General features: G+C 41.3%; 1 protein-coding gene across 8 annotated transcripts in view; it reads right to left on the reverse strand.

Annotated features, from left to right (window-relative positions):
• The window catches only part of neo1a (neogenin 1a), a 146,878-nt gene that overhangs the window by 6,361 nt on the left and 123,113 nt on the right, over positions 1-17,404 (reverse strand). For 5 of the 8 annotated variants that reach the window (XM_070828394.1, XM_070828370.1, XM_070828387.1 and 2 more), the window contains exons 13-22: positions 15,411-15,555; positions 13,122-13,232; positions 12,835-13,029; positions 11,686-11,781; positions 7,805-8,037; positions 4,242-4,380; positions 2,745-2,852; positions 2,035-2,229; positions 582-650; positions 189-327 (exon numbers count right to left, since the gene is read on the reverse strand). In XM_070828394.1, the coding sequence (XP_070684495.1) occupies positions 189-327; positions 582-650; positions 2,035-2,229; positions 2,745-2,852; positions 4,242-4,380; positions 7,805-8,037; positions 11,686-11,781; positions 12,835-13,029; positions 13,122-13,232; positions 15,411-15,555 (1,430 nt within the window). The remainder of the gene's footprint in view (positions 1-188; positions 328-581; positions 651-2,034; positions 2,230-2,744; positions 2,853-4,241; positions 4,381-7,804; positions 8,038-11,685; positions 11,782-12,834; positions 13,030-13,121; positions 13,233-15,410; positions 15,556-17,404) is intronic. The other 3 variants (XM_070828409.1, XM_070828379.1, XM_070828363.1) reach the window with 2 other exon arrangements.

Genomic DNA, 17,404 nt, shown 5'->3' on the forward strand with positions numbered 1-17,404 from the left:
CACATGACGAATGACTGCTGTCATTTTGGAGAGAAAGAGATGGCAAAGTGGCCAAAGCGCAAGCAAGAAGTATCACAGGAGGGAGCTCAGCTGTAGATTAGGAAAAGAGATTTAGATAAAGTATTTTAATGGAGGACTGAGAAACAAAACGAGGACAAGAAAGGTAATAGAGTGACCGAGCTTCTTACTTTTTCTGGTGGGAGGTGGTGCGTCGTGTGCATAGGAAGGCCCCCACCACCACCACGATGATGGTGAAGGCACCCACTGAGATAATGATGACTATGACCAAGATGTGACTTTCATTGTTGCCTCCCACCCCTGATTTACCTCGAGAGGAGAAACATTAGATTAGACTCAATACATCTGTGCACAGAGAGCACATGGAAAATTTAACAGGAATATGAACCTAAAAAGTCAAGTTCAATAAGCGGGTTACGAAATGCATCATCACAAGAAGAGACGCATCATTTTCATCCTCTTTTAAAGTCCTACTTTTTTTCAGATAATGGTTTTACTTGCTGTGGTGTCTGACTGATAGCGTAACAGCTCAACAGGACTGTGGGGTCGGAGGAAAATCTTACCAACTGTGGTTCCAGGGTCCTGTGGATGGTGGTGTCCTGGAGGCCCTTGCTTCGGTGGAAGATTTGAGGCTGATTCAAAATGGAAAAAAATATGTTTTATGGGCGCTTCTGCGGTCACATTTATTCCTGTCAAACATTCATGAGATACATAATAACATAGATATTTCTACAAGCACAAACAGATTTTGCCAGAAATGCAGCCCAAGTTTTCATCAGCCCAGAAGATGGAAATCTTTAGAAAGAGAGATCCACGAGGTGCAGAGTCAGCAGTGAATGATAAAGTGTGGAGGGGGAGTTTACCTTGGTCATTAGCCATTTTGTCAGAGGACTCAGCTTAACAGGCCAAAGGAGAGCAGGGAGGGAGAGACAATAAAAAGCAAAAAACAGGTTAGCTGAAAAGAGCAGCGAGGGAGACAGAAACAAAGCGAGAGATGAGGACTGTGAGGAGGAGAAAGGGGCAAAACTAGAAGAATGAGAAGTAGTGAGAAAACCAAACAGCAACAGTTTACGGCAGACGATGCCAAGCTAACATTAAGAGCAAAGCATCTAAATAAAAATTAGTAAAAATGTCCTATTATACAAGTAAAATGTCTTAAGAAACATCCCATGTGTAAAAAAAAAGGATGCAGCCCTGTCAAAAACTCCCCACAAACAAAATGAGGTGCGTGCAGCACCACCAAACTGAAAAGAAAACTGCTTTTTTCACATTTAGAGCTGGGCGCTAATTTGCTGACCATGCTTTGCAGTAATTCAGTCATCCCTAACCAATCAACAAGGCTTGGGAAACATCCCTGTGTCTGCTCTCAGGAGACTTTCTCACAGCAACTTCATCAGAAGGATTAGTCTCAAGTGTTGATTGGAAAATGTAGTGAAGTCTGGACTGACACATCATATGATTTTGGCAACAAAGTTTAACCTGGCTTTAACTTTTGCAGCAACGCAGCATCATATGGCAAGATGCTGCGGTGGCCAATCACATTGTCCTGTTGACAGAAGCTATGCAGAGCTTTAAAATCCTGTCTGTGAATATGATGAACTTTTATATGTATTCAGCTTTACTCCAACTAGACTATCAGATTGCATTTCAGCACGCCCCCACCCTGCCTTGTTCTAACGTAGGGCTGGTTTTTTTTTCGCCCAATGAAGCTGTTTGGGCGTTTTAGCAAACAGTTGCCTATTTACACATTCAGCAGACAGACAGCAAAATTAGCATTCATTTGGAGTCGTGTTTCTGTTGACCTGACTAATGTAAATCCAATATTTATTCAGTCTCCTTTTAGCTCTTTTGGAGTTCCACCAACTCCCGAGAAAAAAAACACGACTCTTGAAATGCTAAGTGGGATTATAGGCTTTAACGTATTAAATCATACTTGAACTGGCAAAAAGTTGGATGCAATTCATTGTTCCCCTGCTCCTTAACGTATGTCCATCTTCTCTTGTTTTTCAAACTTACTCTTTGGGGTACGGAAATGTACGGCCTCAGACATGGGACCCATGCCCTTTGAGTTTCGGGCCTGGATCTTGAAGTAGTAGGTGGTGTCCAGCGTCAGCTCCTGGATTTGGTGGGTCAGGCGGTTTCCCACCACTGGTTCAATGACCCAGTCGTGGACTTCAGCGTTTACATCTGTGCTGTAGTAGATAATATAACCTACAGCAGGGAAGGTCAGGAAGAGAGACAGTTAATATTCAAGGGCTTTAATGTGCAAAGAAGAACTGCAATGTTGTTGCACTACTTGGCTTCATTCCTCCAAGTCAAGCTGCACAGCCAGAGTCATGCATCACAATCTTTATTGGATTTCTGTAATTCACTGTATTACATATTCTTTTAATAAAATGTTTAAGCCTTCAGTGTGGTGATCAGATGGAGATGGAGTTTCCTCTCTGACCACAACTGCATAAAAAGTCTGAAAACTACAAGGAGAACACATTTTCTTTGGGCATTTTACAAACAAAATCATTTTGTGTAGATCAATTCTCCACCTGAATGTTATTTAATTAGCCAACGTTTAGTGCAGAGTTGTTACAAAGAGGTCTAAATGGTTAGAATTAAAAGACAACAAATCAGAGGTCTGGTTAGGGAGGCATACAACGGTCGAACCTGAGTCTAGATATATCTGCGAGACCACAAAATATGTGACACACAAGAGAGACTTTGAGACTCACCAGTGATCTTTCCATTGGCCTCAGAGGGAGGCTGCCAGTTGACAATTATGGTGCGAGGTTTGTTCTCTTTGCTCACCACGGTCACGTCTTTTGGGGAGGAGCTGGGAACTGTGTGTGTGGGGGGGGGGAGGACATTTGTAGTGTTGAATGAAAGATGACACACGTTTTGTACAGTTTTACATTCAAACAACATGGTGCACTTATTAATTACTTTTTCTACAAGATATGTGTAAACGACACGCATGTCTTTGCCTATGTGAAGTATGTATTTTACCATATAGTCACTGGATACTGTACTTTATGTGCCAGTGACTTTTATCATCTTTTAAGTGTTCTTACTGACCTCAACACTGATGAACCAAAGTTTATTACTTTTATACAGCCGATGAGTGGATATGTGAGTGTGTGTGTGTGTGTGTGTGTTAATGATCTTCTAGATACCATCCACCTGCAAGCTTATGAGACAAACCCCTGGCTGGGCAGAAATGAACACCAGCTGTTCTTTCTTTAATGAAACAAATAAGGTCCACTTCTTGATAAAAGTCCAATAAATCGCAATCCAGTAATGCATACAAAATGCTGTTTAAAGAAAATAATTTTTTGTTTTTAATGTCTGGTTTATTGTCAGGAAACTTTTAGTGCAGCAGTTACAGTTTACAATGAAGTATGGGCTCTGACACTTTCCAGCTTGCAAATTTTAGTATCGTTAGTATTATGCAGCACTGCAGAAATCTTGAGTAAATACTCAGGGGATTTCATATTTTCAATACAGAATGGCCAATGGATTTAAAACGACTATGTTTTGCTAAGGTGACAGAATTACGAATAATTTTCACACTGATACAGTCAATTTATGTCATTTGGATCCAGATGACTCAGAGGAGACAGTATTCATTTACTGTCATCCCTCAGATAAAGTTGTGCCCGCACAAGCTTAATAGTAATAGAAATATGAACAGGAAAGGAATGAAGCCAAAACCAAAACAACATGTATTTTGCTCTAAAAGCTGAGTCTGGTCCGAGACACCTGGCCATGGTTCTGCAAATCAAAAAAAAAATGTAAATTTGTTTTAACACAAAGTGTATTATTATGATTAGGATTAGGATTATTATCATTATTGTTATTATTATTATTATGCATGGAAGCAGGTTAGTCCAACTTACTCTCATTGAGCAGCAGAGCAGTGCTGAAATTATATTCCTCAATCACTAAATTTGCTGCAGGTTTCCTCAATTTCACTTGCAGTTTATGTGACATCTATTGATAAATACCTGTCCTGTTATTTGGATCATGTTATACTGTTCAGTGACAGCTTGATTTTCCTCAGGTGTGTCCTCTGCTTCCATTTGGGCTGCAAAAAGTGAAATATTACTTCCAGCCAGCTAGGGGCTTGTCACACTGGGCATGCTGCTGATTTATGTCTTTGTTACACTTTGTGTGTGTTTGTGCCCAATTATTCATCATGTGTGTGTGTGTGTGTGTGTGTGTGCTCCTACTGGTCTCAAAGGTGGTGCCCTGTGCAGTCATGCTCCACGTGCTGGCGCGGCGGCCTTTGGTCACCATGACGGAGAACTCGTACAGTGTGTTGGGCTTCAGACCCGTCACCATGTGGTTCAGGCTAGTGGTGTTGGCCATCTAGGGAGAGACAGGCAGACATGAACACACACACACACACACACACACACACACACACACACACACACACACACACACACACACAGACAGACAGACAGACACACAAATTCAGTGTGTTTGATGGCAGATTACATTCACTGAATACTGATCAGTATTTTGTCACCCATATGAACAAACTCATTTGATCATTTTTAACATATTAACAATTACTATTACCATCATTAGTCTGCTCTTTATTTTCTTGATTAATTGTTTAATATTTTATTTCTAAAAATGGCAGAGCAACTTCCTAAAGCTCAAGGTGACAAAGTTATTTAAACAATTATTCCGTTATCAAAATACTTGCTATTAATTTTGATTACAAAAGACTAACAGATGAATCATACAGCTCTAAACACAATCACTAGTCTGAATGCAGTGCAGAGTTTAGGACATATTGGACACGCTGGGTTGTGTGAAATATGGTGCATCACAATGATAAATGTAACCATTATGAATAAGCTGCAAAACCAAATACAGCCACAGTAAAAACCTTAAAGGTTACACAAAACGCGACACACCAGGGGTGTATTTCCCAATTTCTTTCAGTTTAAATTGGTGAATTATGTAACCATTTATCTTGATCTCTGCTGGCTTGAGTTGGCAGGAGAGAAAGAATGCACAGCGTTGGCTTGCTGGGGATCGTAGCGGCAGTGAGTCAGGTTCACCAGGTCTCTAACAGCCCTATCTATAACGTTGCGTGCTATGACAAAAGTGCAGTCCTCCGGTGGGGGCTGTCAAACAGAGGGCAGTAGGATAGGGAAAGAAAACACTCTGTCCTTTAGAAACATGCTGCCAGTTTGAGAGCAGTCGACTCTTCAATAATGTACAAGCTTGTCTGGCTAGACTCGCTCTGAGGGAAGCGAGGACACGAGGAACAGCAGCATTAAGGTGAGGGCATCACTGCTGTTTAGACTGGTCTCAAGTACAGCTGTACTTGCATGTAGACAGGATGTACAAGATGTAGCTTTCAGAGTGTAGTGAGTCCAATGATAAAAACACCAGAAAAGGCCTCTCTAATAGGCCTGTTAATATACTGAATTTAGTTAACAGGACAGAAACATAATGAGCCCGTGGAACTCTTTAATTACTGTCAAGGTGTGACAATCAAACCAGTTTGAGCATCCACTCACGGCGGCAAGACTTAACTGTGAGTGTGTCTACTGAGTTAGCAGTATGGAGAATGCACTGTCAGACCAACGCTCTCTTTTTCTAGTTCTCAGTTTGTCTTGTCCTTGTTGAATAATTTATCAGTATACGCAAGCCATTATTTGAGCTCTGCTCGGTCACAGGTTTGCACACATGCATAAAACTATGAACACACACATCCCCATCCCCACCCTCTCACCCTCTGTGGTCCAGTATTCAGAGACTAGGAATCTCTATTTAATACATTACATTCACGTGTAGGACCTCACACTGTATGCATTTTGCATCTGCAATGCGCTTGATCATTTCACTGACAATGAACTTTAGAAAGGAGCTTAAGATTAGAATTTAATAACTGATCGACAGATATTAATTGCCTATCAATTTTGTATTTATTCATTTTATCATTTTTTCATTCATCAAGCAAAAATTTACTTGTTTCAACTTCTCAACTGTAAAGATGCTGTGCAGAACTGTAATATGCCTTTTTTGCTATTTTCTGACAATTTATAGACTGAATGACAAATAATGAAAAGTGATATTAAATGTGACATCATTATGGTTTTCATGAAATCAAACTCCATTTGTGATACTATTTACTGTCATTTTCTCTGCAATAGCCATTCATTATATTTACAATCAGCAATTATCTCTCTAAAGTATATAAACTGTTTTCATTGTTAATGTCGGGGTCCGCCATTCTCATTGCTGGATTCAAATTGCCTACTTAAGCACAAGTGACTCACAGGAAATGAAGCATGCATGTTATCCAGCATAACAGTTTTTGATATCAGCCCCACTGTTTAATTGTTCACTCTCCTACAGCCATATCAGAGCTGTGTTGAGTTACTTCTAATCCAAACCCAACATTTCCCGCTGCTGCTGCTAGTGCTCAACTGGCAAAACATCGGGTGGCTTTTATCGTGAAACAGCCGCGTGAAATGTTGCCATGTGTCTGTCGCCCTGATTAACGCTGACAGATTTTTTTGCTGAATGGATCAGTTTTAAATATTGCTGGACGTAATGGAGCTGCAGACCTCCAACTTCTCAACAAGGTAACAACTTTAATGTGAAACTACTCACATAGTACAAAGCAAGAAATCAGATTGAGTTTACTCATGGCATGATGGGAAAAGGCCAATTATTGACTTGTTCATTAAAACACCATTTGCTTTTGGATTGGTATTTGTTTTTGCAGTTTTGTTGCTGTAACCATTTGCCTACCAAGACTCTTCTCCTCTGTTGTATTTCTGACAAAGTATCTGCTCAGCAAGTGTTTGCTGTGGTATTAAACTGCATTGGCTGTTACAACTGCTACCACGGATGTTGCCAAATCAATGAGGAGAGAAATCTGAAGTAGTATAACTTTAATAGATAATGAAAATCATCCTTAGTTGCAGCTCTGGTCATCAAAAAGCTTTAACATAACACACCATAGTGAGGCCTTCAGAGTTCAATTAAACCACTTCATGTATCTACTGATACAGATAACGACGAGCTGAGCCTGCCTCCGATTTGTGCAGTCAGACAACCTTTAAGAGGAATGCAGAGCAACAATGATTCTATTCAACCTACCTACAACCTCTTAACACAGTGAACCACAATTGAAGTATTTGATTTGTTGACTTGACCATGTGAACTATTTCTTATTCAGCCTAAAACGATTGTGAGGGGAAGACTAATGCTGTTGCACTAAATTTTCTCAGTTGAGGCGCAGAGTGACCACTTCCTATTATAGTTCTTTGACAGTGGATGAAAATAGATTATGGCTCGCTTACAAATATCAGCATTATGCTGCCTCTGTGCTGGGAGCTGCTGTGGGAATACTTTATTATATATCATCACATGACATTTTTATTTTCAGCACAACGATACATCCCTCTGGTGAGTGTAGGCATAAAGGGACACGCAAAGTCCCACTGCACTGAAATACACAGAAATCATACTTTATTGAAAGAAAACGTATCACTACAGTTTGATCGAACTGAAATGATTTGAGTTATGCTTAACTGAATTACTCAAGGCTGTAAACAAGTTACTTGAGCTTAAAAGTGCTGAGCTCAACCAGAAAAAGGAGAGGGAGTTTAAAAATTTAACTGGAACTCCTTTTTCTTGGAGAAATTATCCTAAGTTAAACAAACTGCAAGACCTTTTGAATCCAAGAATATTAGGAAATCTACTTCCTGAATTGACCAAACACACATCAGGAAGTGAGTGTCGAACAAGAATCCCTTACCTTGACTTTAGTGTTGGCAGGGATGTTGGTCTTCCATCGCACAGTGTAGAAGCGGTTATCTGTGATCTTTTGATTTTTGGGCAGCGAGTTGTCAGCCCAGGTCACCTTGATGGTGTCGTGGCTCAGCACGGAGGCCTGAACACCCACGGGTGGCATCATGGGGGAGGGGTCTGGTACTGGGGTGAATGGATCATGGAAGAGTTCGTACAGGTCAACATCGGGGTCTATGGGGTCTGGTCGTCAGGCAGTAAACCCGCATGCATGCACACAAATTAAAATGACCAAAATTAAAACATAGAGAGAAGCGTGGCGTGGTGGATGAGACAGTGGAGTCAAAACAGGATGCAGGGAGGAACGAACAGGAGCAAATAAGGTTAATGAGTTAAAATGAAGGAGGCAGACGAGGGAGGAAGAGAGAGATAACGCAAGAGCAACAAGGATGGGATTGGGAAAGGTGAAGAGAAAGAGAGAGAAGATTCTATTAGAAAAACAGACACTGACCTCTACAATAGGACAAATCTACAGATGCGGTTGCTATATAGAAGCTAGTGTACAGTATATAGTGTTCTATCAATAGCTACTGTGGCACTATGAAGAGAGAGGAAGAGATACGTTATTCATAAGAAAAAAATCACATTAAATGGAAAACTAGAGTGCAAACAGACCCACATTTGTAAAGCTAACTTTTCAAAATTGCACATTAAAGTGGTGACCCACTCTTTTCAGAAAGGAACAATATCGAAATGTTTACATCACGGAGCTTTGGCAATGCTCGGTGCAAAGAGGATAAACAGAAGGACACTGACACATTGGAACATTTTCCACTTTGCAGAGTAATGGCGACCAGGTGCATTAATGTCCTTGAAAACTGTAGAAAGAATACTGAGGCTTTTTAGTAACAGCCTGCAGGCAGAGAAGAGACTGGGGTCATGAACAAGTGGTGGCTCTGGTTGGATATGTATGTGCTGAGTGATTGTGGCTCAATGGTGTTCAGTGAAAAGCTAGTGGTGAAAGGTAAAGCTTGGTCCTTCCCACCTTCCACAGGTTTCACAGCCCTTTTATCAATGCTGGATAAAGACTGACGTGCATCTGTACTATTGTGAGAGCATGAACGTCATTTTGTTCCAACCGTGACAGTCATGACCCTATCAGGTTTGGTCTATAATGACTCCAGTTTATCTTATCTATCTTTGCATGCTGTGTATTGTGCGCTTCTGTGTTGCATGTTTAAATTCGTACATGTTTTTTTTAAGCTTTTTTTAATTGGTGTTTTAAGGTTAGTAAAACACATCTTACATTATTTTCAGGGTATATAGTATCTGATGAAAATGAGAGGAGTCTTTTGGCTAACTGTGGCACAACTACAACAATATCTATCAATGTGGGCTTTCTCTGTTCAATAAAACATGTGTCGTGCTTTAAAAAGGCTTTTACATGTGTCTACAAGTGTTAATGGATAAAATAAATCAGGTGGAATTGTCTTTGTCTTTTTGGTTTATGCAGTAAAGAAAATCTGACAAATCAACAAACTTAATCCTGTTGTGCAAAAATTCTGTAAATTCTATGAAATATATTCTTATTGGTATTATACTGTAAATTAAATAGCGAAAATAATACCATCCTGCTTACTGATTTAACATTACCTACAGTGACAAAACAATCAGAGTAAGGGGAATGCTACCTCAGTAAATCTCTCTATTTCTGATGGTTGGCAGATTTTTATCGCCTCACATTGTATATTGTCATATTCAGCACCTGAATAATGTAAATGGTATTTAATACGTTGCATAACAACAACCTGTTGCTTAGGTTTCTGTTTATCCAAGAGTGACAGTGTGTATAAGTGGGTGCACGAAGAGCACTTGAGTGTGTTTGTGTGTAAGGTGTCTTGTCATTACTTCGCCATAAAGCCCAGTGAGTATGTGACTATGAGAGGAAAAGAGGGGTTCAAACAAGCATCATCTGGGCAGCCTACTCAAGAATATGCGCTTCAAGGTGGTCGTCTGGCCGCTACATTCTCTGTGCTTGGTTTAGTTGAGATGGAAGAAAAAGCTTTGGTCAGTCACCCGTGATGACACTCCTCCTCGACCACTTGTTGGTCCTCTCCTCTCAGCCTCGCTCCATTTGACACCTCTTTGTGCAGAGCTGCCCTCATTATATTCCCAAGACCGAGTCTGTGTGTGTGTGTGTGTGTGTGTGATGAAGATCCAAGCATTCATGTGGTTGCGAAGAGGCACTGAGGTTTTTGGACTGGCATGCAAGCTGGATTTCTTTACCCAGCTTGGAAGAATACTGTCTCCAGTGTTTACAAGCAGAATACACTGCAACAAAGAGGCTTACTTAACCTTGCAACATTTTTTTTACAGATACGGATGGAATCCCTCACTTCCTGCTTTTCGGTGAAGATGTCATGTTATTATACCATATTCAACCTAGCACTCTCTCAGCCTAAGTTCATGAAGTTTTTCCTTAGTTTTTTCTTTTTTTCTTTCCAAAAGTAAAAGTACTATGTAGGTCAGCTCGTCTTTTTAATCCCGACTTGAACAAACTGGCAGGAACGGAACGCGCCCCAGAGGATTCAGCGGCAGACGATGGTGGTGGGCTTTGGTTCTGCTTTGAGAGGAAACGTTTGGATCTGACGAAGGGTTGCCAAAGCCACCACGGGGGGTCTGCATGAGTGCAGCAGTGCGTGTGTGTGTGTGAGGATGTGAGGAAGAGAGAGCTTCATAGAGAGAAGTGTACAGTATGACAGTGTGCGGGTGTGCGCACACTTAGACTGCTACCCCTCCTTGAAGCATGTTGACGTGACTCATGTCATCCAGCATCCCACCCATCTTTAGCTCTGCGGTGCAATAGTGCTGTGGCAGAGACAAACTGGAGTGATCAAGGCTGAGCGGGGCGGCGGGAGGCCGGATCGGAGAGGAGGCGGGTGCAGCCCACATTCTGAGACACCCCAGGGAGCATGTGATGGTTGTCTTCTGACACTGTCACATAAACTGTGTGAACTCAGCTAACAAGCAGTGTTTCATCCTTTAAGATCATTTGTCAAGCACATTGCACTGAAACTTTCTACTTCTAATTGTTGGCATGGTTGTAATCTGCAGCCTAAAGAATTACTGACTGTGTGCATGGCAGCCAAACTGGATAAATAAGAATTCTTCTTTGAGTGAACAAAGTCGTTTCACTGACTAAGATAACTGCATTACAGGTGGCAGCACAGTCCAACTAATACTGGATATTGACATAATAAAATCCAATGACCCTTGTTTTTTAACACAAATACACAATTTTAACAATCTGTTGAATTTGGATATGAAGGTATCGACCATGATTTGTGTTTAGCTGCACATTTTGCAACTGAAAAATAAAGCTGTCAATGTTCTCTTTCTCTCTGGTAGAGAATTTACTATCCTGCACTTTGTGTAAATGTAGGCTTGGACGTGAACAAAACCTCTCATCTCTATAGTGTGTGTTCTACAATAATATTATTGGATATTCTTCCTATTTGGACATCTGCTCCATCAACATAGGGGAAAATCTCGTCCCCTGAAATCTTAATACTGGGATAACTGGTAACCTTAGGGCCAAATCTGAGGGTTCTGAACATTTGATTAAAAAGAGACTCATGTATACATTACGGGCATTACCAAGAAAGTTAATTAGAGCAGTGAGACACCCCGATGACCCATTCTGTATTTGGAGTCCAGACACATTCAGCCTGATGATCATCTCAGGTTAGAGAGACTGAAGATAAATGTCAGTTTTTTTTTGGCTGAGAGACGACAGCCAAACATGGTCAGTATATCCCATAATACCACATGTGCTTTCTGTTGTGAATGAGCTTAAGAGAAAACAGCTAATGGGATTTCGGCTCTGTGTACCTGACTGTGGTCTGGTGATGGCGCTCTCATACACGGGAATCCCCTCGCCCACGTTGTTGAAGGCCTTCAGTGTGATCACGTAGTGGGAGCTGGGATCTGAGAGAGAGAGTGGAAGAGAGAGGTTACCACAGAGTGCGGTGAGAGAGGCACACAGGACGAGTGAGATAAATTGATGCAGCCATCTAATCATGCCAAAACTCTCGAGACTCTCGACTCATAATTGCGATATTAGAAAGCCAGAAAGAGTATTTGAATACAATTATTCCTTTTATTGCGATTGTAATGAAGGCTTCAATTATGCATATATATATATTTTGCAACAGTTCCTTCCCCTAATCTCTCATATTGGATAATTCACATTATTCAGATTAATTTTAATCTATAATTCACTTCTAGACTACTTTCTGATGCTTTGATTACTGTAGTATCGTTAGTGGTGATTAATTACACCATCAATAAAATCACTACGTGTTTAAACAGTCGCTGCATATTACTGATGTAAGGACAAATACAACAGTGCTTTCTCCAGTTTTATTAAATGTTTTAATCTAACTCCTCTTGCTGCTGATAATTTGTATCAGTTCTCCATAGGTTGGACTGATCCTTTGCAGAAAAATGGCACTCATACATTTTAATGTGGTGGAAATTCAAGTTGATGTTTCATTTGCTTTGATGACAGCAAGTATTAAAATGACCCAAAACAAGTTTGTTTTATTCAAACATGTTTGACCTTTAATTATTGTGTCCCCATTAGGCTAATCTGTGCAATTAGCGGCTCAGGCGTGTGGTGGAGAAGATCTCATTAACTCTCTACATACTCACTATGAGGTGCAGATGAATTGCTTCAAAATGTATGTGTGTGTGTGTGTGTGCGTGTGTGTGTGTGTGTGTGTGTATGTTTGAGTTTGACATTTTTAAGTAGGACAGTCACTGTCATGTTTTAAATGCTGAGTTATTTTGAGCAAAGATGCATTCATCCCCTCAGTGTCTAACTAGAAGTATCAGCTGAGATTCTTCAATGCGATTATGTGGATGACAAATATCTGCTTGATCAAATCAGTATCTCAGTAGAAATGGAAGCATTGCAAATAGTAGGAAACAAAGTGATTAACATGAACCAAAACAGAACGAGCAGCGGTTAATTCTTACCGAGGTTCTCGATGGTGTAGTAGCGCTGCTTGTAGTCCACCTTGATGGTCTGAGCATGGGGACTGCCGATGCCATAGCCGATGGTGTAACCGCGCACCACAATGTCCTGGTTCTCTGGCGGCGTCCAGCTCACTACGATGCTGTTGACCAGTGGCCGGACGTGTAGAGAGCTGGGCTGGTCTGGTACACGTGATTCTGGTGAGGAATGAGGCAGTTAGTTAAACACTGAAAAAGACTAATCACTACACACAAACATAAAGCCAACTGAGTAAAGCAGGTGCTTTTACCATCCAGGTCGCTCTCAAACGTCTCTGCTGTGGTCCATTCGGTGGCTGGTCCTGTGCCGTTCACTGTCATGGCGGACACCCGGAAGGCGTACTCTGTCCCACGCTCCAGACCTGGACGGGCAACATAAACAGGTCAGGTTGAAAGCCTGGGTATTTAGACTGAGCTGAACTCTTTGATAAAAACTGCCCTCTCTTTCTAAAACCTGACTTTACTCTATAATTTACTGGTGTTCTCCACTTGGCTCATCAATTGGGGTTTCGAGTTGCAGACAATAAATATTTTGAAAGCACAAATATTTTAAACAGATGCTCGATACTTCTCTGCCCAATTCAAGGGGAAAATGTATAAGCCTGCCCAGGGAAGGATCAAGTGAAAGTTTCTGTGGTGCAATTCACTTTCTTTCCCACTCAATATCATGCAAATGAGATTGGAGAGAGATTCGTTTTTCATTTCTGATTAATATGTTTTGTTGGATAAAAATTTTTTTTGCCACACAAAAATATAACTAAGGGGCTGAAAAGAGTAGAAAAGCAAACTTTTGGAGTGTGGGTTTGTTCATATTTTAAAGCCATGTCTCCTTCAGAAAGAGCCTTTTCACTGCTGGATGCCAGCTTTGGTATTGAGAAAGAAAAGGAGAGACAGCTGACAAATGATGTGTTGCTGTATTAATTTGCTGTAAAATTTTTCATCATTGTCATATTGTCCCATTTGCACGCTACATGCTAATCCTGTAGTCTTTTCTCTCTGTACCCACTATTCTGGGCCACCCTTGGGGGTAGCTTCTGAAGGCTGCCTAACTATCTGTGCCTCCAAGGCTACAACATCTCCTTCTAAACGCTTTTGAACCAACAAACGCCCCTCTGTTTCACCCCCCAGAATGTTCTCAAAAATCAACTTTTAAGTGTATATTCTCTTTGATGCGGCACACAGCGTGAGGCCGGGCCACTTGAAAGTTGCTGAGACAACATCTAATATTAATCACTATAGCCGTGTGTCTCTGGCGATATTGTGCATATTTTGGTTGGAGCAGCGGGTGATGCTAGGGTACAGTAAAACGTGTAACTCCATCTCAATACATTTGATATATACATGTATATGTATACATCGTATGTCGACCATAAAGAGACTTATAGCCAGGGTGAAAACACTCAAGACGCACACTCTGCCTCAAGATCAACATATTAAATTTTGCAGCCTGTCAGACATAACTGTCAGTGTCTATGATACATCCAGCAGAGATAAAGTGGAGTCTGATATCATGAAAGTTTTAATGTAGAAGCAGCGAAAGGGAACAAGGATTTGGTAGTCCCTGTGAACAAAAGAAAAAGAGAGAAAAAAAAGTTTTCTTTCTGTTCCTCAATCATATTGAAATGTATCATAAAAGAACCAAAAACTGTATCTTGACTTCAATATAACACAGCAGTAGACAATAGGTGCAACAGCTCACAGTGCTATCACTATTCCGATAGCCCTGCTCACACTTGAGATCAAAACACACCCTCAGTGATGCAAGTGGACAGCTCTGAAAAAAAAGCATGAACACACCTCAAGACCGATTGAGGACGCTGTCACTCAGGCCACATTTGGAGGAGGCAATTTGCCAGCATTTGTAGTGTGTGTAAGAGACAGGATGTTCAACACCGCTAGGATTGCCTGTTCAACTTTTCAGTATTCTTATTTAAACAAAATGCTTCCAAACCATCTCTATCAGATGAGAGCTGCCAGGCACTCTTTTTGTATTTATCAATCTACAACCCTGACAATACTCATTTTCTGAATGCTTTCTGTTGTATTAAGCAACAATTAAGGTTTACTATCCATCCTCCAAACCATTATCTGTATTCAGTTATCTGATGCAAGGCTGAGGGAGGCTGGCATCTATCCCAGTCCATATCGGGTCACGTCTATAGTCTATATCAGGGAGTCACAGTTTACGCACAGAGATGCATTTAAAATCTATTTTAATTTCAGGTGTGAACTGATGTCCATCTCTGCTGGATCCACACACAAACTACATGTAAATTATTAGATCTTAAGTAGTTCTACAGCTCTCCTTCTACACACACACACAGTAATAAATACACCACATTCACAACAACTTGCAGGTGGTCATTGCGAAGTCTTTCTGAGAAGCTGCAGTGGAAGAAATCAGAGCTAGAGTGAGTCCTCCAAAAAGCTTAACACATCTCTCTCTAACAAAATCAGTCATGGAACATAATGAGCATCGGAGACTGATAATATAACATTTATAGTTTTACTCTGACACGGGCTAATTGTTGACTCATTACCATCAATGAGCTTGAAAAGCTGGGTGCCTCCAGTGGTCTCGGCTGCTTCACTCCTCCGGGATCCTTTCCGGTAGCGGATCTTGTAGCCGGTGATCTCCCCATTCTGACTGTTAAGGGCTGGGGGCTGCCACCGAAGCATGATGCTCTGAGGGAGAAAAACAAGGGTTGGTGAAGCGAAAACCTACATTTAGCACAAGTGTGACCATCTGCTTTTGGGCCTGCAGCTGTAGAGGTGACCTCACAGTTTAGCAGGTATCATCGCACCTTCCCACACACCTTGGCTTAGGCATTTGTGCAAACGTAACTCTGTGGGGTTACTATACTCTTTGCCAAAAACAGTCACACCTGCCCCTCCCTCTGAGCATGGGTGACGCAGTGCAGACTGACGCATTAGGAAGAAATAAACAGACATATATATATAAATATATACATAAAAGAGGGAGGTGTCCTAATGAGTGAGCTGTGCATGTGTGTGTATGTGCGTGCGTATGTGTGTGCGTGTGTGTGTGTGTGTGTGTGTGTGTGTGTGTGGTCAGGTTAAACCTGCAGAGACATCAAGGCAACAAGATGAAAGCAGGACTTTTGCGGGCGAGCCAACGCTGCACTGTTCATGCATCTGAGTTTTTGTGTGGTTGTGTGTGTTTAAAGAGATAGGTGGGGGGTAGCCCAGTGTGGGAGAAGAGTTAATTAACGCTCCCCCACTGATGCACAAAAGCCCGAATACATGTAGAGGGCACACACACACACACACACACACACACACACACACACACACACACACACTCCTCCCCAGCCGAGTCAAGGGAATTGCACAAATTAAATTTGTGTTAAGTGTGTTCAATTATTCCATTTTTCTTATTACACTATTGGTCCCAACTTGTTATTCATGTTGCTTTTCTCTCTTCTTTCTATAATCATGAAAACCGGTTTAATTGACTTCTGTAAAATCACCGGGGAAGGTGAGATGGCACATGCCAACAGGAAAAAGGGTGAAAAATAACATCACAAAAAACAAGATCTTCAGGTTGCCTTGCAGGTAAAAGAAGTGCTAGACAGGGCCCAAAGAGGACACTGTGAATATTACATGCGTGTTAATTAGTTTTTTCCCCCCCAGTTCCATTTGGTTGGGCGTACCAAATAGCTAATTGCATAAATGCTTTGGATCTATACACTTGTACCAGAATTACTGACTTAATGACTGTTTACATTCAGAATTAAACACAATGACAACAAAGAGAAAAATTAAATGAATCATTTCAGTAATGTTTAGGAATAAAGGATGCCAGATGTTTGCTTCACAGTTTTAAATTCTCTTGTCTGAGTCTAATTGGGGAGGGACAGATGCATGTACAGTGCACCATCCCATTCAAAAAACAACTGCGCCCCAATTTCTGTCTTTCAGAGCGTCTCCTCTTCATTTTACTCTCAACATTAGGATGAGAGTGTTTTCTCTCCACAAATCTCAGCTGAGTATCCCTCAGCATGGGTGGCCAGTTCTCACTCAAGCTGGGAGTGTGTGATAGGATTGTCTACCAGTTTTTTTCTGGTTTGCTTTGACAGTTCTCTCTCACTCTGGCTCTGCATCGACCAGCAAAGGGCTAAAAGCGCTAGCAGCTGCTTTTGTAGTCAATGTACGCACCCTGAGGTTTTCCATATTCCTCCCTTTGCTGCTCTCTGTTTGCACTTCTGTCTCACGTGTCGTGAGTGAGAAACATCTTTTATCAAATTGAATCCATCGCTCGGATGGAAAGATACAATAAACAGGCCTACAGTGCTGTGTTTGAAGATCAAATGGCTAAAAAGATAGGCAGCCAAGACTAGTTTCCTGTTTTAATCAGGGGCCCGCTGTGAAGCCTGTAGCCACCCCGGCAGCTTTATCTAATCAAGAGTGTAAGTGTATTAAATCTGGTTTACCAGTGAAACTTAAAGAGTGTGGGACAGCGGGATTTGTCGCCTCGGCTGTGAGAAATTTGATCCAGCTATCTCCGATCCAA

This window comes from Pempheris klunzingeri, chromosome 1 (assembly GCF_042242105.1).
Source record: "Pempheris klunzingeri isolate RE-2024b chromosome 1, fPemKlu1.hap1, whole genome shotgun sequence".
NCBI lineage: Eukaryota > Metazoa > Chordata > Actinopteri > Acropomatiformes > Pempheridae > Pempheris > Pempheris klunzingeri.